The 19647-nt window shown below is 34.7% G+C and overlaps 7 protein-coding genes and 1 long non-coding RNA gene across 11 annotated transcripts; 3 read left to right on the forward strand and 5 right to left on the reverse strand.

Moving 5' to 3' along the window:
- Positions 1-291: 291 nt before the first annotated feature.
- Positions 292-1115, reverse strand: LOC108974929 (INO80 complex subunit C). The gene is made up of 2 exons (XM_018943057.1): positions 852-1115; positions 292-762 (listed from the first exon to the last, which is right to left on the reverse strand). Exons 1-2 carry the CDS (start codon positions 994-996, stop codon positions 563-565), a joined length of 345 nt encoding a protein of 114 aa, XP_018798602.1. The 5' UTR covers positions 997-1115; the 3' UTR covers positions 292-562.
- Positions 717-2248, forward strand: LOC108974928 (rhythmically expressed gene 2 protein). Of its 3 annotated transcripts, none has more exons than XM_018943055.1 (2): positions 717-778; positions 1274-2248. In XM_018943055.1, the coding sequence occupies exon 2, from the start codon at positions 1472-1474 to the stop codon at positions 2234-2236; it is 765 nt and encodes a 254-aa protein (XP_018798600.1). In that variant the 5' UTR covers positions 717-778; positions 1274-1471; the 3' UTR covers positions 2237-2248. The 3 variants fall into 3 exon arrangements, with proteins under 3 accessions (XP_018798600.1, XP_018798599.1, XP_018798598.1); XM_018943054.1 differs by lacking the exon at positions 717-778 and adding an exon at positions 893-956; XM_018943053.1 differs by lacking the exon at positions 717-778 and adding an exon at positions 903-983.
- Positions 2249-2348: 100 nt separating this feature from the next.
- On the reverse strand, positions 2349-3947 carry LOC108974926. 2 transcript variants are annotated; one of them, XM_018943052.1, is made up of 4 exons: positions 3723-3947; positions 3096-3661; positions 2944-3034; positions 2349-2878 (listed from the first exon to the last, which is right to left on the reverse strand). In XM_018943052.1, exons 2-4 carry the CDS (start codon positions 3494-3496, stop codon positions 2501-2503), a joined length of 870 nt encoding a protein of 289 aa, XP_018798597.1. In that variant the 5' UTR covers positions 3497-3661; positions 3723-3947; the 3' UTR covers positions 2349-2500. The 2 variants fall into 2 exon arrangements, with proteins under 2 accessions (XP_018798597.1, XP_018798596.1); XM_018943051.1 differs by having other exon boundaries at positions 3096-3947.
- Positions 3948-4145: 198 nt separating this feature from the next.
- Positions 4146-6364, forward strand: LOC108974883 (protein LSM12 homolog A). The gene is made up of 5 exons (XM_018942985.1): positions 4146-4914; positions 5571-5704; positions 5774-5890; positions 5943-6074; positions 6141-6364. The coding sequence occupies exons 1-5, from the start codon at positions 4794-4796 to the stop codon at positions 6306-6308; spliced, it is 672 nt and encodes a 223-aa protein (XP_018798530.1). The 5' UTR covers positions 4146-4793; the 3' UTR covers positions 6309-6364.
- A 458-nt stretch (positions 6365-6822) lies between these two features.
- On the forward strand, positions 6823-8628 carry LOC108974889 (pleiotropic regulator 1). Its single transcript, XM_018942991.1, has 3 exons — positions 6823-7052; positions 7105-7472; positions 7543-8628. Exons 1-3 carry the CDS (start codon positions 6940-6942, stop codon positions 8481-8483), a joined length of 1422 nt encoding a protein of 473 aa, XP_018798536.1. The 5' UTR covers positions 6823-6939; the 3' UTR covers positions 8484-8628.
- A 1600-nt stretch (positions 8629-10228) lies between these two features.
- Positions 10229-11177, reverse strand: LOC108974960. The gene is made up of 2 exons (XR_001993834.1): positions 11011-11177; positions 10229-10928 (listed from the first exon to the last, which is right to left on the reverse strand). It is a non-coding gene; the product is annotated as an uncharacterized LOC108974960 (long non-coding RNA).
- Positions 11178-11239: 62 nt separating this feature from the next.
- LOC108974961 (ubiquitin carboxyl-terminal hydrolase 7) lies at positions 11240-17272 on the reverse strand. The gene is made up of 4 exons (XM_018943097.1): positions 16575-17272; positions 15078-16397; positions 13412-14812; positions 11240-12756 (listed from the first exon to the last, which is right to left on the reverse strand). Exons 2-4 carry the CDS (start codon positions 16260-16262, stop codon positions 12013-12015), a joined length of 3330 nt encoding a protein of 1109 aa, XP_018798642.1. The 5' UTR covers positions 16263-16397; positions 16575-17272; the 3' UTR covers positions 11240-12012.
- An 854-nt stretch (positions 17273-18126) lies between these two features.
- Positions 18127-19071, reverse strand: LOC108974899 (plasminogen receptor (KT)). The gene is made up of 3 exons (XM_018943002.1): positions 18988-19071; positions 18672-18912; positions 18127-18581 (listed from the first exon to the last, which is right to left on the reverse strand). The coding sequence occupies exons 1-3, from the start codon at positions 19069-19071 to the stop codon at positions 18448-18450; spliced, it is 459 nt and encodes a 152-aa protein (XP_018798547.1). The 3' UTR covers positions 18127-18447.
- Positions 19072-19647: the final 576 nt, after the last annotated feature.

The following is a 19647-nucleotide window of genomic DNA, read 5'->3' on the forward strand; positions in this document are numbered from 1 at the left end:
ACAATTAACATTTGAATCTGGCATCGCCAGATCGCGATCGCGACTTACCCCCTTTCACAAGGGTTATTACACCTTTTTTCAAGCTGAAAACTGTTTCCTTTTTTTTTTTTTTTGCAGCGTATCGAAAAAAATATAATTATTTTCATAAACATAGTAAATTTAGGGATAAGATCAGTATAAATAAAGCAAAAAATTAATAAGAGTTTAAGTGTTTTAGTTGTTAATAAATATAAATATATACATGTATATAAATATATACAATAACAATAGAACATATAACTTGTGATAAGTAGTTCCATAAAACTATTTAGTGATAAAATGTTCAAGTAGTTACTATTGTCTTATATATTATATTAAAAATCAAGAAGTGCTTACTTGGTTTCCAATTCACCCACAATTTTGAATTTGCTTAAATGTATCCGAAATTAAATTAATGAATTCAAAATTCTAAATATTTTTCGGGAAACTGCAGCATTTATAGTCTTGGATTTCTGCTAATTAACTTTGTATTTCGTTCTTAATTATTAGTTATTATCTTTATTTAGTCTAAATTGGTTAATTACTAGCCAACAATACTACTAGCACCACGTAATGCCAAATAACCAGCGACAATATCGGAAGGCAAAGTCTTTACCACGGTATATTCTTCAGAATTAGCAAAACGCAACTTAGAGTGAGGATCAGTGTACGGCGCAATCAGACCTGATATGTCAGAATATTTTTTGGGTGGTCGCAAAGAGGGTGGCGCATTAAAGGAGGTGTCTGGAAGAGATAAAATGTAAGCAAATATATATATTATATACATATGTAAACAAATATTGGTGATAACAATTTAAAACAAGTGCACTCACACGACATTGTGCCTTCTGGCCACTGTTGCGTTTTCTCCACCGCCAGTATTTGTTTGAGTGATTTAAAGACGTGCTTTTTGCCACCAGGTTCAATATAGCTATACTGTGGGTTTTTAAAACGGATTTTTGGAGGTTCTTCCGACATTTTTATTATTATTAATTGATTTAATCACTTAACTAATAAAATTATAGCGAATTTTGTTGATGTTTGAGCGGTTAAATTTAGCAGCAGGGTTGCAAGCAAGCCTGTCTGTTCCTTTACTGAATTATTAATAATAATAAAAAAATATTATTGTAACTTTGAGTTTAGGAATATAATTATATTAGGAAATTTACATAAACAATTGAAAAAATTCCTCTAGTTTAAATACCGAAAAAATGGCGATTTATGAAAATTTCGCCATTATTCTTATTTTTTTTAGGCAACAACTTCAATTCCTTGAACGTATTACATCTCTGTTATCTCAAAGCAGCTGTTCACTATTTTTTATTCATTAGATAACAGGTTGGGTTGTCTGTAAACAAACTATCTACCGGCTAACAATAACAACAAACTAATTACCTCAATAATAACAAAAGGTGCTGACATACAAAAATATTTTAAATCAAGGCTAATCAGAATGAATCGTCATGTTCAGTTTGTTAAGAACTTGAATCGTTTTCGCCTAGTAACATTTGACATCACTGATACATTGTTGAGGTTTCGCAAACCTCCAGGTGTGCAATATGCGAAGACTGCGGCATCAATGGGCGTAAAAAACCTTGATCCAAACAAAATACAAAATTTATTTCGCGAAGAATTTAAAAACATGACCAAGAGATATCCCATTTACGGCCGAAATTCGAAAGAAATAACATGGCAGAACTGGTGGATGCTGCTGGTGGACAACGTCTTTAAGCGGGTAGACGACAAATTATCGCAAGCACAAATACGGAGCATTAGCGAACGCCTTTTCGAGCAGTATCGCTCCAATGAGTGCTATGTACATATAGAGGGCAATGTAGAATTATTAAAAATGATACGTGATGTTACTAAATATGTTGGTGTCATATCTAATAGTGATCCCGGCTTGGAACGTGTGCTCTCAAGCATGAATATAAGACATGAATTTGATTTCGTGTACACCTCATATGATTTGGGTGTTGAGAAACCGCATTGTGGTGCATTTCTGAAACCTTTAGAGAAGTATAATGTGCATGCTTCTGAGGCATTGCATATTGGAAATCTTTACGAAAAGGATTATGTAGGTGCCCGCAATGCTGGTTGGAGCAGTTTGCTCATTACAAAGTCGGCTGATGAGACTCAAAAGGCTAAACCTACACACGTGTATTCTAGTTTAAGAGAAATGCATAATGCTTTGCAAACGATTGATATCGAGTGGTAAACATAACGGACCGTAAAATACTCGTTTTAAGTTTAAAATTTTACGATGGAACTTTGTGATCATTTTCAAATCCTTGTTAAACAAATGACTAAATATTTTATATTGTGCGATATTTTAAGAAAGATAATAAAATTTTATTGATACCTATTTAATAAAAATTGTTATTTTATACGTTTCGATTAAAAAAGGCCAAATTTAAAGCAACTAAACTTAATTAATGTGTTGTCTTTAAAGCTATTAGTATTGCGATTACGATTTTCTTACTTATGTATCATTACTTTTAGCATCGGGGATATCGCCTATTGCTAACGAAACCGGCGTCACTTTCTTACTTTTAGCACTTGCCGCGGCAGCAGCTTTCTTAGCACGCATAGCTTTTATTTGTTCCAAGTTCATGCGTTGTTGTACATTCAAATTAGTCACTTGATTCAGCACAGATTCACTTGTCAGCTGCCAATCACGCTCTAAGGTTTCAAGATCCACATCCTTTCCATCTAAACGCATTTGCATATCGGAATAAAAATCACAAAATAAAACTGGATCTTCTGTTCTCGAAAAAGTTCGTGTACTACAGTATTGGCCACGTTTTAGTAGATCCTCATTATTCACCTTCTCATCTAATTGCCGTGAGGCAAGGGGCACCTATGAGTAAAGAGTTCGTTAATTTTTTGTTTTTAGGTATAAGAGTTAAAAACGTTTTGTTAAACCTGCTGTTGTATCAATTTTTCATGATGCTGGGTAATTTGTGTTTTCAGCTTCCTAAACTCTTTCAATTCATCTTTGACTAACTCCAAGTAGCTATATTAATTGTAAATAAATGAAGAGGTCCTAAATTCCTTTTCATATATACTCATCCTACCTGTACATTTTTGACGTTTGCTTAGTAAGCGCTTCTAACGAGTTAATCAAATTTTGCATGGGTTGTGTCTGTGCGCCTAAATGTGGCTGTAAGCGTTCCGCCTGCAAAACCAAATCCTCACTGAATTGTTTAGAATAACGTAAATGCTCTGCAATTAATTTGCGTTGTCGTTTCAATTTTAGATAAGACTGCTCCACGTAGTCATTATGTTGTATTTGATCCAGAAATGTTACAAGATTATGTGGTTCACGCAGTAAAAATGGAGAGTCAATTTTTTGTGTAATACGTCCATCATCTTGGAGGATCCAATGGTTAATAGCTCCTACCGGACCGTAGGAATTTTGTAATAGCAAAAGTAACACCATGTAAAGTAGGGTTTCTGATCTTATCAATGATGACATAGTGCATAAAAATAATAATAACCGCTGGAGATGAAAAACTTTACCATTCCCACGACAGTCGGGTCTACGAAAACCGGAACGGACCCGGATTTTTATCCGGCCAATGACTGTCAACTAGGGCGTGGTAATAAATTGTTATAAATGTATACTTATACCAAGGGCTAACTGAAAGTAATGGAATGATGATTTAAACTACTGCGACACATCTAAATACAACTATTTTTACTTATATCCTTAAAATTTGTGAGGTTTTGTACAATTACCGATAACAAAACTAATTATTTGATAACATTTCTGTATAAACTTTGTTTCGCCCAGTCAACCGGCGGCTCTTTTGTTTACATTTCTTGATGGTGGTAGGGTTGCAACACCATTTTCTATTGAAAAAGATGGGAAAGGAAGTATCGTTATATTTGCAATAATATTAATTATAATTTTACTTTATCTTAAAATGCTAATCTAATTTTACTTAGAATACTCAGATAAATGTAAACAATAGTAATATTATTTTTTTAAAACACAAAACTGCTGTCATTTTGGCATTTATCTTTGTCCTCATTCGCCACGCGCCAACATGCGGGTGTGTGCGTGTGGAAGAATATCGTGCACGTAGAGAAACTTGGATTGTGTTTTTTCAACTTGCCATCTCCTTCCTTTCGCTCCGCTCGTTTTTTAGAGCTTTAACCAAAAATTTTTTGGATAACGTCTCCATACGTCGTTTATTATTATTTTTCACTGTGTGAAAAAACGTAATTATTTCGCATATATTACTGCAAATTGCATTTAATTTGCAAATAGTAAAGTTGCCAATAGTATATATGTGAGCAATAAAAATAAATGATAGGCAAGGGAAGAACACAGAAAATTACTTCATAAGTAAATAGGGGAAAAGTGATCGAACAGCGGCAACAGCAGTGGTGTCAGTAAAAGTATATAATAATTGTTATAAAAAGAATCGAAGAGTTACGGGCACAGTTAACACCTACTCAATTGTTGTGAATTGATGCTTAATTGTTATTGAAAGCAAGTGACCAAAAATTTTAAACCCGAAACGAAAACAACAATATAAATACTTCCACAAGTCAACGTATGCACGGAGCTCTAGCAAAGAGCGATAAAAGAGACACGACCGCATTTTGCTGCATTGGTAAACGCTTTTACTGATTGTTTATAATTGTGGCGACTTACAATTCGAAAGTAAACGATAAACATCAGCACCGTTAATTTGATTAGCGATATCATTATTCACCTAAATTCGCGATATCATCGTTGAGTTGTGTGGCGGCTTTCATTAAAAATGGCTGCGGTAAATGATTGCTTCACGATTGGATCATCTGTGCTGTGCACGACCTGTTTCAACGAGGAAGTGGAAGGCGAAGTACTAGCATTTGATCACAACACAAAAATGCTAATTTTAAGTATCCTTTTTAAAATCAAAGCAGAAATATCATAAAATTATTGAGAGAGTAATAATTTTTGTTTATTTGAGTTAGCAAACATATGTTTGGTAAGATTTTGAAATTAAACTACGGCGATCTTAGGAAATATGTAATTATTTTTGAAAAGTAGTTATACAGAAGTTATATGGTGCAGTGTAGTTTTTGAAAAATGATTCCATTAGTTCATGTTCATGTATAATATAATATAAGCGAATTTGCGATGAGTTGGAGAAAGCTGCAATATGAGTAACAATACTGAGGTCAATCATCCGTATTGACTTTTGAGCCAATGAACACTAATTTAGTATTATGGTAGTAGTGGTACATATGTCAATAGTTGACAATACAAACAGGTGTTCAATTCTATGCCTGAGCGCGAAAGGTAAATAAAACTAATATTAATTATTCAATATTTGAATAGTGATGAATCCAAAAGCAATTGCATTACATCATATTATTGTATACGGCATTAGTAAATTAAGTAATCCATAGGATCGAGTAAATGAATTGTGAGTGAAGAATCAAACGTTTCAAGTACTTGTTGTGTTGGTAAAAATTTAAAAATTTTTTTTAGATTGCTCAAGGTATTGCAAATAGATGTAAGGTTTTCCTTAATTTCAATATAATTTATATAGAATGTCGTTCGAAAAACTCAGAGCAACTAAATGATGTTTACGTGCTGAATTTGTCGCTATGCAGCAATGTAAAAGTGATCAAGGAGTGTAATGGCAACTTTGTTGAAGATCCACAAAAGCTGAACTTGGAACAAGTAAAAAAAAAAACGAACAATATATAAAGAAGGATAACGTTCAAATTCTTTTTTTTTTTTCTTTTGTAGATAAAAATTCGACTTCGCAATACAGTGCAGCAACGACAAACTTATCTTAAGTCAAGAAATGCGGATGTTAGTTTAGAAGCACAGGAATTGTACAGAACAATTGCAAAGCAGTTTAAGGTAAATAACAATATATTGCATTCAATTTAAATAACTAGTAATTTATTTATAGTCGAATGAAGTATCCTGGCAAGGTACCAACATACAAATATTTAACGAAGTCACCGTTTCTCCACCGTATAGAGTGGAAAATGTCATTTCAACTTCAAACAACAAGTCTTTATGCAATTATATAAAGAAAATGGTGAGTATTATGCTACTAGCTTAAGAAAATGCAACTAATTTATATTCATCTTTTGCTTCATTTAAGATTGAGAAATTTTTCGAGGGCTCCTCCCAAGATAATAGCTCAGCTGCTGCGGGTACATCTTCAGCTTCTTCGTCCACATCGTCGTCGTTGTCATCATCAGCACCTTCGGCCTCAGTAGGTACATCGTCGAGTAATGCGGCATCAGCTTCACCTGTGCCAGCCAATTAATAGAAAAGACCACAAAAATCGTTTAAAAAAAAATATATATTTAAAAAATCACAGAATGTTGTTTATCTTGTAGAAAGTTTTCTAAATAGAATTTGTTAAACAGCTAAGGTGACAAAACTAGATAGAATATGAATTTACATTGATTCGGTCCAATCAGAATCAATTGTCGAGAGTTGTTTACAAAAGCGTATTTATTTACTTTTTGAGTATAATCTTGGTACTTTTTTAAAAACTTTTTTATATAATTTTTCATGAAAAATTTTCAACGAATATAATGATTATTGAGAAAAAAATTTTAGTCAAAAATAAAAAAAATTATGATTTATTTTTATAAAACATTTTTCATAGTTTATATAATGTTATTTTGTTTATTTTAATTTATTTAATTAATTCATTTTCCTTGCCCACACAAGTGCTAAGCTAATTATTTTTATTTTATTAAGTTATTTATTCAATGTACCACACCAGGGTTAAAGTTTCAACATGTAAAAAATACAACCCTGTGTGTGGATTTATTTCTGTTTATTATTTTATACATGCGATGCATTGGTTGAAAATAGGCGAACTTTTAATTTAAGTAAAATTAATAGGTGTAAATTAATTTCATATATAAGAACATAGCAATTATAAAATGGAAGAAGTGCAGCGCCACAGCGTACATACGCTAATATTTCGTTCATTAAAGCGCACACACGACATGTTTGTATCAAATCAGAGCGCATTGCCCGAAATCGACGAAAAATTGTGAGTAAAGTAAAGTCAGCTTAAGCAGATATTACTAAATTAAAATTTTCAGATTAAATATTCGGAAATCCATTAAAGCAAAGGATACTTATGGTCTAGTTTTTGATCGTGTCTCTAAAGTTGCTGAAGCAAAAAAATTAGCTGCTTCTGCACCTGGTGGCGCATTAGAAGGACCAGAACGTCCACTCGCCATCACAGATGGCAGCTTGGCTGGGGAGCACAATAACGCCTTGGTAGCAGCAACAGAAAAAACTGCAACTGGTGGACTGGAACATGTAAGTGGCAACACATCACTTGTGGCCGCATCAGGGGTGCGCACCGGTACAACGGGCAGTAATGTACAATTAATACCCAAAAAGGCACCTACTATTCCAAAACCTACATGGCATGCGCCATGGAAATTGTCACGAGTTATTTCTGGTAAATATCCTTAATTAACGAATATCAACAACTATTTTTTATAATTTTATATTGTATTCTTTTTGCGTAGGCCACTTGGGCTGGGTGCGCTGCATAGCTGTAGAACCTGGTAATGAGTGGTTTGCAACTGGTGCTGGTGATCGTGTTATAAAAATTTGGGATTTAGCCAGTGGTAAATTGAAACTCTCACTCACCGGACATGTGAGCACCGTTCGCGGCTTGGCAGTGAGTACTAAGCATCCTTACCTCTTCAGTTGTGGTGAAGATCGTCAAGTCAAATGTTGGGATCTCGAATATAATAAGGTTATTCGACATTACCATGGTCATTTATCTGCTGTGTATTCCATGGCGCTCCATCCAACAATCGATGTATTAGCCACATGCGGTCGTGACTCCACGGCACGCATTTGGGATATGCGAACTAAAGCCAACATACACACACTAACTGGGCACACGAATACAGTTGCCAGTGTGGTTGCGCAAGCAACTAATCCGCAAATTATAACCGGTTCACATGATTCTACAGTACGTTTATGGGATTTGGCTGCTGGCAAAAGTGTTTGCACATTAACCAACCACAAGAAATCTGTGCGCAGTATTGTGTTACATCCAACGCTTTATATGTTTGCTTCGGCATCACCAGACAATATCAAGCAATGGCGCTGCCCTGAGGGTAATTTTGTGCAAAATATATCCGGCCATAATGCCATTGTTAATTGCATGGCTGTAAATGCGGATGGTGTATTGGTTTCGGGTGGTGACAATGGTACAATGTTCTTCTGGGACTGGCGTACTGGCTACAACTTTCAACGTTTCCAAGCGCCTGTTCAGCCGGGTTCAATGGACAGTGAAGCCGGTATCTTTGCAATGTGCTTTGATCAGTCTGGTTCACGTTTAATCACAGCTGAGGCAGACAAAACGATAAAAATTTATAAGGAAGACAATGAGGCGAGTGAAGAGACGCATCCGGTCAATTGGCGTCCGGAGATATTAAAACGCAGAAAATTTTAAATAATTTGTGTTCAATACCATATTGTGTATTTGTAGTTTTGAAATTAAAAAAAAAAAAATACTGTAAATTTGTATATTTTTGAACCCCTTGAATATGCAGATTCGGTATATAAATGTCAAAATAAATATAATGGAAATGATATTCGTCGAAAGTTTTTCTATTGTATTGCTGAAATTCTAGAAAAGATCCGTTAATCGGGTTATAGGTTAAGATTGATGTGAAGTCTATACAGGTGATAGTGACCAAACAATTAAATTTTTCATATCAACCGCTATAAAATCAATATTATTGTTGTTTTTTGATAATTTAATATACTTAAACATTTTTAACAATATTTAATTGGCATATTCCGTTGTTTTCGCTTTCAATAGTGTTTATTTATTTTTATCTTTTTCTATTTGTTTTGACTGCAATAACTTTTACATACACATATGTATGTATGTACTTATATGATGTGTATAATAAATTTAAATCATACTTAGTTATGTATATCCCAATTTCTGTCTCTTCTTTTAAAAATTATTTTTAATTTGGTTGTAATATTTTTCACTTTGGGCAACATAAACTCAATATAAATAAAACGTATATCATTTTTATTTGTTTACTTCCTTAAAATCGTCTTCTCTCATTCGTTTTTACATAATAAAAAACAGTATTATGTAAATACTATTCATTATTACTTAATTGAAATTGCAACATTCACATATTGGACCGCTTGACGAAACCTGTCATCCAAAATGTAAAAAAAAAATTATAGTTTAAATGAATTAACTTTTAATAGATTAGGTGATCGGCTTAATTCATATAACTTGCAGTATTTTAGCACATAATAAATATATCTAAAATGTAAATTTTTGAGCCAACCTGAAATTTCAAGAAAAGTTGTCTCGAGAAATAAGGAGGGAAATACGATGTAAATAAATTCTTAAATTTTTTCGATTAAAAGACTATATCCATTTGTGAATTTCGAAACCAAAATATTCTCCGAAAATTAATTTGAAGTTGATCCAGAAGATAGAACGTGTTTGTAAGAATTTTTCAACTTAGTGTAATAGGCTCTCAAATCTCGTTTATCACTAAAAGGGTTTTACAGAGTCGGTGAGAAAAATATTTCAGGACAACTGGACCAATAGGCTTGAAATTTTCACACGATTTTCTTAGATATACACATATGTCAGGTAGGTATTGAAGATATTTGTAATAATAAACTTTTTAAACCCGAACATTAAACTCTGAAGTGCAGTTTTTCACAAAAAGGAAAAAACAAAAAGCTTTTGACCAATAACCAAAATTTTGACTCATTTTTAATCGGTACCTTTATTCATCTGTAGTAAAAATTATTATTTTGTTATTTTTGGTTCTGAGCTCATTTTGAGTAGAAAAATCTTCCTCACCGCTGGACACCATTGTCGGATGTTCTTTTGGAGATGGGCTACGGAAACAAAGGAATTTAAAATTTTTAAAAATAAATCGCCGATTATTGAAGTTCATGAAATTCTGTAAATGCGATTTTTTTGAATTTAACGACTAAATAAAATGTCTCTTCAAAAAATGACAAAAATTCGTATTTTTTGTCTTCCAAGTGTATAGAACATTCCGTATTTGCACTAAAAGTTAAAATACCTACCTCTGCTAGGCTTCACATTAGCTATTTTAACATACTAAATTCAAGATATGTATAAAAAGCTAGCAGCTTTGAGATAAAAGTCGAGTGTAATCTATTTCTTTAGAAAAACAAAATGCATTGATTAAAACAAATTAATTTTGATTATACATATGTATTAATAAAAAAATTAACAATAATCAACGGAATACTCGGTGCATACAAATAGCTTTGCTTACAATTATATACACAACCGCCCCGGAACTTAAAAAAAACGGTTTTAGCTCACAATATCAAATAGAAGTACGAACTCCTCCTCACCACTCTCAATCAATCATACGCATAATCACTGTGCAGCATTCTCTTATGGATGTGTTGGTGTTAGTGGAACAAAGAACCCTTTCAGATTATGTGTGATATGGAAGTAGTTAAAATCCTTTTGACGCAAAAGTAATATGTACGTGTGTGAATTTTTTACGTATGTATGCGTTGGCGTTTTTACTGATGTACTAAATGGGTTATCTAAAAATTATTATCGCATCATTTTGTTTTGTTAGATTCAATTTATGTATATCTCTATTTTTTCTCTTTAATATAATATATATGTATATAAGTGTGTTTATGTATATGTATGTATATTTCAAATTATTCTACTTGCATTCAATGCGTTTCCATGTTGATGTTCTTGTTGCTGTTGCCTAAATTTATATAGCGACTTCGCATGCGTTGCGATACTCAAGAATAATGTTGCGGTAGTGCAAAATTGCTTTGATTCGCCAAATGAAATCAGGTAGAGGTATACAGAGACAGTTGTGGCTCGTGAAATGCACCTAACTAACATCTGCAATTTATATGCGCGCATAGAGCGCCCGAATACTCGTTAAACAAAATGCAAACTATAACGCACTTCACCAATATCGTACTTGCTATGTCGATTCCAATCAGCCAGTAAACGTCGCAGCCAACGTCACCAGCACCGTCGTCGATTGTTAAGTTGCTACTTGCATAACAAAGTTTTGCGTAAATTTTAGTTTTTTTCTTTTACATTCGTACGCCTAAGTTAATTTTTAAATATACATATACATATTTATATATATATATATATATATATATATATATTAAAGTAGTACATTTTTAATTTAATATTTTTTATTTTAGTTTAATTTTAAAGTTCGGTTTATTTGTTTTGTTAAAGTGTGTTCTGTATTTCCATTTATAGTTTATGCTCTATTGTTTGTGTGTGTGTGTGAGAGAGAGTGTTTGTGTAATTGTGAGTTTTGTGAAAATTTTGCAGGCGAAGCTCTTTTGAAACACATTCGAAACTATAAAAGAAAACAACAATTCACCAACACTCTACGCTTCTTATTGTTGCCATTGCTGGTTCCGCTTTTAATACTTTTGCTTGCTTGTTTGCGCTTAAAATTGTTGTTGGTTGGTTAGTTGGCTGATTAACAAATCGGTTGTTTGGTTGTCGGTCGGTCGGATGGTTACTTGTTTGCTTCACTTTGTTGTTGGCTGCACACATATTTTGTTTTGTTGCCATTGCGGTTGCAGCTATTTGTAAGTATGTTCGTGTTGTTATTGTTTTTACGGCGTATATGCAGCATATGTAAACATAAGAACAAGACATACATTAGCAACTTTTTTGTTATGGTTCCAATTTGTTTTTATCGTTTATCGTGCTATAATTTAAACTCGTCTCTCGCCTTTTAGCCATAAAGCTCCATTTTAAAATTATTCAGCTACAATACTACCCGCTGTTTTCTTGCTTCTCTCCGCATATTTTCCTCCAATTCGGCAGTTCGCATTTTCTCGGTTATTACATATTTTTGTTTTTGTTGTTATTTGCACGCACACTTTATCGATCCCACAATGAGTTCATCTTTTGTTATGTTTTTGTTGTTTTTCGCCAATTATATTCTAATTTAATTGTAAATCTTAATCGCTTTCTCGGAGAAATTTAAGGATGTTCGCTTTCTGGATTTATTTATGTGATCTAGTCCAAAGTAAGGCAAATGTGCATTAAAACTGCGATAGATCTCCACATCGACCGGTGTATTGTCGTTAACCTCGTTCGCATGCCCCATCGAGATGACGGCAAACTTGAAATTCTCCCACTCCTTATCGGGCACATTCAGACGCTTTTGTATGCGTTGTTTTAGCGCACCATATGGTTCGTTATGTTTCGCTTTGATCAAGAATGGCACACCAAAGGAATTGAATATATCTTTGCTGTAATGTGCCACGGGCACGAGTATCTCATTCTCGGCCAGTTGCATATCTTCGGCAGGCACTTCCTCAATGCGGAAAGTCTTCTGCGCACTTTGTGTCGTCATCGTTTCGTTGGTCTTTTGTAGCGCTTCCAGCGGCATATCTTCTGTGTATATGGTGGCGATTTTGTGATTGGCCACCTTAAGTAATCGCAATTTCTTGCGACTATTTTCAGCGAATTGTATCTTTTTGGCAGCCTCGTCCAATAGACCTTTGACATTCTCATTCTTATTGGGATACAGTACTAGCTCTTTTTCCTCCTTAAGATCATTTGAGACCCAAATGCATTTGAATTGTTTCTTATTGTCGAGTTCGTGGATGCTGAGAGACAGTCTTTGATAGAAGAGCTTTTTGGTTGCGCTCTGCTTGCAGTATGCGACTAGATCCTTAACAGTTCCCTGGAATTAAATTTTTATTTAATTAAATATAACATATTTATTAAAAAAAAAAATTAAATAGAAAACAGAGACAAATTTCCAAGTCCTATATAACAGAATTTTTTTCCCCCTGTTGTTGTTGGATAATTAGTCCCCGTTGGGATGGTAAGGATTTGCTAAGTTGTCGTCGACCGGGAGACCCAAGGAACGTGCTGTTTCGACGGTGTTGGACCAAAGGAAGAGGGGTGTCAGATGAGTGGGGTTGGTGCGGCATGGAAAGAGGTGCCAGTGTCATGCTACTGGTGAGTACTAATTTTTCCCCTGTAATTGCTATATGGTAGGGACCGGCCGATTAATCGACATCAGCATCAGCCATTATCGGGCAAGAAAATGGGAAATTGAACTTTCTTCGGACGTCATTCCATGTTAGAAAAAGAAATCATATCTGGATCGTTTTTTTTTTTTTAATAAATTGAGATCGGCATCCGCCGATTCTTTGTAAACTGTCCAATTAATCGGCATCGGTCAGACACTAGTATATGACCTTAGACCATAAAAACTACCAAACAAACTCGTATATTGAAATATATATACAACTAAGGAACTGAAATAATTTTCATAATCTCTACAAACTGTATTTTACATGAATTAAATATTCTTGCTGGTGTGCACTCACCTTGAAAGTGTATGGAACAGCATTGCCGGGTGTCTCTTTGTAACTACTGACACACATAAAGAACTGCAATTTGTTTGGATCGGTATTCAGTCGCTCTGCGACCGCTTTTGCCATTTGATCGTAATTGTAACGGTTGGAAAGCTCTAGTACGATTTCCGGTTCATTCGGATTGCATTTATCACAGAACGTGATTTCCACTCTATACACCAAATCCAAGAAATAATCTTCGACGGTAGGCAAATCTAGTTTGATGTCAATATGTTCCTTTTCGAATATTAATATATTGCCCTGCAGATTGTCCGGATGAAGGTAAAGCACATTCTCTAGTGGTTCATTGATATTGGTAATTTTTTTGTCGTGACATTCATCGAATACCGTTAATTCGGTGTCTGGCTCAAAGCCCAAGTGCGTGTTCACCTCCGTGATAATTTCGCTTAAACGTCGACTACGTGGCTGTTGTGAGCAGCCAATATAATTTAAACGCTTATTACATGCATCATAATACTTAAAGAAAAGCAGCATTTCTTGTTTGGGATTAAACGGTGGCAACGGGCGGCCAGGTACAAGTGGTGACGCCAACTCTATGAAGATCACCCATGGTTTCTGTGCAGAAGCGACTTGCTCAATTGGACTCAATCCCTCTCGTTGGAAATCAAAGTACAGAAATTTTTGCGATTGTGTCGCAAACAGAATCCAGAGGCGCATACGATCTTTGGGCACACCAAATGACTTCACGAACGCGTCCATCATCTCTTCGACGGTTTGTGTTTGTTTTAACTTGAATAGACGTTGATGCACTTTATCCAAATCAAAGAGTCGCCGCTTTTGTTGCGCCTCAAAGTATTCTTCAAGGATAACATGTATGGATACATATAAATTTGCCTCGCTGCGCTCCTTACGACGTGCCATTTCGATACGTTTCTCCAATTCCAAACGTTCTACTAATTCACTGGGTATTTCATTTTCGGGTATATCGCTGAGTACGCGTTCCAATTCGGATTTACGTATGTAGACTAACATATAAGCGTTGCTGCATTTTGCATGGAACGAGATTTCATCATCGTTTCCACCGTAATTCTGTTCAATGGCTTCGACCCGACGACAACTGGAGACGACATCATCATCGAATTTAAACCATTTTCCGTCCGCTTTCGGATTGATAAATACCACATAGTGGCCGCCATGGTTGTCGCCCGAATGTACAAGCACTGCATGCAAAACATACTCGGCAGGTGTCTTCTCTTTCTCAGCCAAATATTCGTCTAAGTTTATGCGATCGTAAAACTCGAAACGATCATTATATTTGATGGAACTATCTGTTATTGGATCATATTGGAATCGCATTAAGTGCAAATGCAAGACGGGCGGAAAAGCCGTGAAGATAACTCCCTTGCTTGCCTCCTATAACGAACAAAAGAAATTCAAAGGAAATAAGTTCGTACAATTCTCAACAATATAGTCAACGTGTCTACTTTCATTAAAATAATAATAATATTACTAATAAATAATTATAATGGCTTAAAGAAATCAAACGGAACCTAACCTAAAACAAGCAAAACAATAAAATATTTCATCCAAATGGAATTAACTTTAAAATATTATTTCATACGTTTTCATCATTTACTAGCACATTATAAAATTTTACTTTTCAGCAAATGTAACTCACCTGGAGGCCATGCACACCCGCATCGTACTTATTATCACCCTCAAGTGTCTCTGATGCTATATAATCCTTGAAAGAATCGTAGATATTGTTTTTATCCTTTATGTTCAACTGTATGTCGTAGAAGGTTTCGTAACGTGTACTGTTATAATCAACGTTCTTGCATTTTATATACGAAGACATTTTACCCTCAAACAAGCCCGGTATGGTGCCTTCTAAACATGTACCCTTCATTTTTGATTCTAATTTATCAAGTAGAACTCGTAAAAATTCCTGTACATCATGTTGCATAAACGAGTCAAGTGTTTCCCAACCGAATGACTTGGTAAGCTTTTTAGTGCCTACTGGGCGGTCGCCGAATTGTAGATCATGAAAAACGCGTTGTAATGATAATCCGACCGACTTAGTACTATCATCGGCCTCTGTCGGTATTTTGTAAACAGCACGTCGCAATTGATTAGTAAAATATAGTGTTTGTAGCAATGAATTCATATAACATGTTGCTCCTTGATTTTTAAGTCCCACATAACCAGTATGTTTTTTGGAATCCCAAAGCACACCGTGCGGTGCATCTGCCACAACGTGCACCTCCAATGTGATAGCGCCATTGTGTATGTAACACTTTTCGGGCTCCTGTAGTTCTGACCACGTAATGAAGTTTGAATAACCGTAGTCGTTCTCTTTGGAGTAAAAAAGGTGCTTTATACGCGCACGAGTAAATGGTGGTGCATCTGGTTTGTGACATTTCAGTCTCAATTCAGCGATGGCGTTACACGACCATGTAGGTGATTCGTTTTCGCCATTACATTGAAGGAAGAAACCTAACGCTCGATCATTTGGAATTACCATAATTTTCCATGGCAACATGCGTACATATACGGGTGGTGAGAGATGTTGTTGCTTAAGTTGCGTTATATTGTCCACCGTATATGAAAATGTAGCTTCAGAACGAAACTGATCGTCCTTGGGATCGTCGACGGACGTCATCTCCTGTTCGTTGGCGTATGGCGAAGTGTTGTCGGCTAGTAATTGCTGCGGCGGACCGTTGCCGTTCTCGTTGGGCAGCTGTTCTGCTGGCAAATGCAGCTTATTTAATTGTTGCTGTTGCTGATGTTGCAGGTCGCTTGTGATTATTTCGACCTCTTGTGTGTCCATTGCCTCTATCGATTGGTCGGGCTCGATTTCCATTTTCTCGTCACAATTACGCTTTAAATTCAATTTTACAGCGCCCCGCAACCGCACTTTTTCTTTTACACACTTCGTCGTCGCTGTGCTATGATGATGAGTCTTTGGCTACAACGCGACCTTATACAAAATCTTTCACTAAGAATCGGAAATGAACAAATAAAAAAATCATTAGTCAATACGTCAGACATGAAAGTGAACGTGAAAAAAATATTATTTATTTTTCAATTTTCCAATCATTCTCACACTGAGCAGATGATGAAGGGAAATGAAAATTGGTAAAATGTGACTCTCTTATGTTCCTTACATTCTTACCTGTCAAAATTATGTCTTATTTTTGCTCCCTTTCAGTTCTGCTCTTCTTACGTTTTTGCTTTCCTTCCACTTTGGCACTCGAGCAGGCGGTCTCTAACACCCCGCACAAACTGTTCTTTTTCTATTGTCTTTACCTTTACCTATCCGCTTTACTTCTTTGAAATCAACTTCTGTTTCAGATGCTTTCACGATTCACTATCTTTTCGAAGCTTTTATTTACTCCAGCCTTTCTTCCGCTCGCTTTTTTGGTATTTTGTTTCTTTATTGTTTTCAATCGTGGACACTTTTAAAATCTTATGAGCGAATGCTTTTTTCACCTCCTATATCTGTACAACTGCTAATGCAGTGCTGCTTTGATGAAGACGATAAAATTCCGAACCAAAGGCAAAAGCAAATAGGGACACAAAATACAATTAAACGAAGACAACAGCGGACAAGGTATCGTTGAGGTTGTGTGGTAAAATCAGAATGAGTGTACAATGCAAATTTGAAAAATTCCTCTTGTGGACTTTGTCGATTACTTTCACACAAGCTTTCCTTTGCTTTTGTGCGACAAAATTTATGATTTTCCTTTCGAAAGATGATAACCAAAGTGCGAGGCACACTTTTCACTTGTTTTCACACTTATTTGTAGGTATTTTCCTCAAATTATCGCCTTAAGAAAATTTACATCTTTTTCCAAGTCGCACTGCCGCTACTGTTACTACTTTTCAATTGTCAAATTGTACACAGAGTTGCATTTCAATTGTTCTGTGAGAAAATTGGAGCACTTTGGGTTGCACTATGTTGCTTTAACTTTTTGAGCTGCAGGATCAGTTATTTTTATTAACATAAAGAAGTGGAAGCACAATTCCAATAGTCAATTGAATTTGTTAACATAATCTAGGAAATTATTGTCTTATTTGCCCATTTGGTACAATTTTGAGGTCAATATACAATTATATATGTGAATTTTGATGTAAACGTTTTGTAAGTGCTGCCAATTTACTTAACAAAAGGTTGTGGGAAAAGGAAGAGGCGCCATTCTATTGAAGGTTCTGCTAGTTTTCGTAATTGAATTGTATATACTCTTGCTAATGTATTATATTTATTTTTAAGTAAATGTGAAATATAAAAAAATGCTTCTGTGATCTTAAGGATTTTAAAGAAATAAATATTTATTAGCAAATAGCTGTATCGACTTTTCTAACAAGAATTATTCGTTCACTTTTTTATTATTTATTCGTATGTTTTGAATTTACACTATTATAATTAATTAAATGTAATTAAGAGTATATTTGTAAGTAAGTACTATGATCAATCACATGAATTAAGGGTGAATGATAGGTTTGAAACCCCTCGAAAACGAAGTCCTGCCATTAATTTGTATATGTAGAGGAATGTGTACATATTTTTCCTGCATATACAAATTTATAATAATATATTCTATATTATACATATTATATAACATTTCGATTCTATTATTTTCATACAAGTGTGTGTGCGTGAAATATATAATATGTAGTTAGAACTCGAGTTACTTAAAATATCTTTTTAACATTTCCAAAATTACTTTATATTATGGACAAGATAAATATATTGAATAGTAAAAAACCGTTTACACACATCAATAACTGCGAAATATTCGTATGTATGTATGTATATATATATAGTACATGTACGTTTAGAAAATGGCTAATCTTATAAGTAATTCGAATATTGTCACAAATTTTCAATTGCATAAATATATGTTTAAATTTCAAAAAGTGAATATAAAATGGTTAAATACATACAAATGTGATTAATTGGAAAAATAATTATTTCATTGAGCAATATATGAAATGTAAAAGTTTCAGTAGCATGGAAAGCATAGATAAACTGTCAATGGATAAGCCTATGAAGGGTGTGGATGTAATTTCTTTTCGATTTCATTTTCGACACGTGCCTCATCCAGCGATGATACAGTTGGCAAGCCGCCAGGCCAGTGCAGCAGCTCATTCTCGTGCTCTAATATCATATTGGCTTCAGCTACAATAAAAAACAAAACCAACAAAAAATAGGAGTTAACAAAAAGTGGCTTTTCAATCAATTTTGACTCAGGTAGTCATCCAAACACACCTTGAATGCGATGTACTTTGCTGCCGTAAGCTAAATCGGCATAATAGGCCATAACAAAGGTCAAAGGAACCATTGGTAGCAACGCCGCTTTTCGACGAATGTGCTGATAATATTGCCAGCAACCAATGCTCGAGGTCATATAGAAGGCGCTTAACCAATAGAAGAGCTCACGTTTGCCAGCAATATACGTTGCCATTTCGCGCTCTTTTATCTGATAGTGCAATTGTATCCAACGTTCCATCTAAATGATCGATTTTTACAGAAATTATATAATTATAATAAAATGTGTGTATATCATGTACATTGATTTACTTACCTTCAGTTCCTGACACTTCCGGTACGCTGGATCATCATGCGAGGGAAAGTTGGACGCAGCATTCCGCGACGACGACGAACCCATGGCTTTTTATTGACTTAATAATTATTTCGACTAACCAAATACTGGAATAACACACGCTGTTACACAGCGACAGCGATTACTTCACTAGCGATGAACACAGATTATACGCTGCTTTTACGAAAAGTTAGATTTGCACATAAAAAAAAAAGCTATTTACTAATTTCATATATATTTATTTGCTAATTTCATAGATATTTATTTGAACTCATGTAATTAGAATATTAATTTTATTAATTGCACGTAATAGTTCATCACTGCGACTGACTTTGGCTGTGCACTTGACTTTCTGGACGATTTGCAGAGTATAATGGCACGTAATGCATGAAATTTGGAATATTTTTTTGTTCTCTCCTCTTTGATTCTATGCAGGTCTCTTTGAGATTTCGTTAGCTAACACGAGTTGGCTGGCGTTCCAAAACTCAGGCGTGCGCAGTATAAATATTAATGAGATTTCTTGTTGGTAAAGTGATTATTTTGATTGTTGTTGATTGTTTTGCTGCTCGGAGAGCTTTACGCTCTGTATATCAACAACTTAAAGCTATCACCACAAGTGAAACAAATTTATCAATTGCTTTG

This window comes from Bactrocera latifrons, unplaced genomic scaffold (assembly GCF_001853355.1).
Source record: "Bactrocera latifrons isolate USDA-ARS-PBARC rearing strain unplaced genomic scaffold, ASM185335v1 scaffold_6, whole genome shotgun sequence".
Classification (NCBI taxonomy): domain Eukaryota; kingdom Metazoa; phylum Arthropoda; class Insecta; order Diptera; family Tephritidae; genus Bactrocera; species Bactrocera latifrons.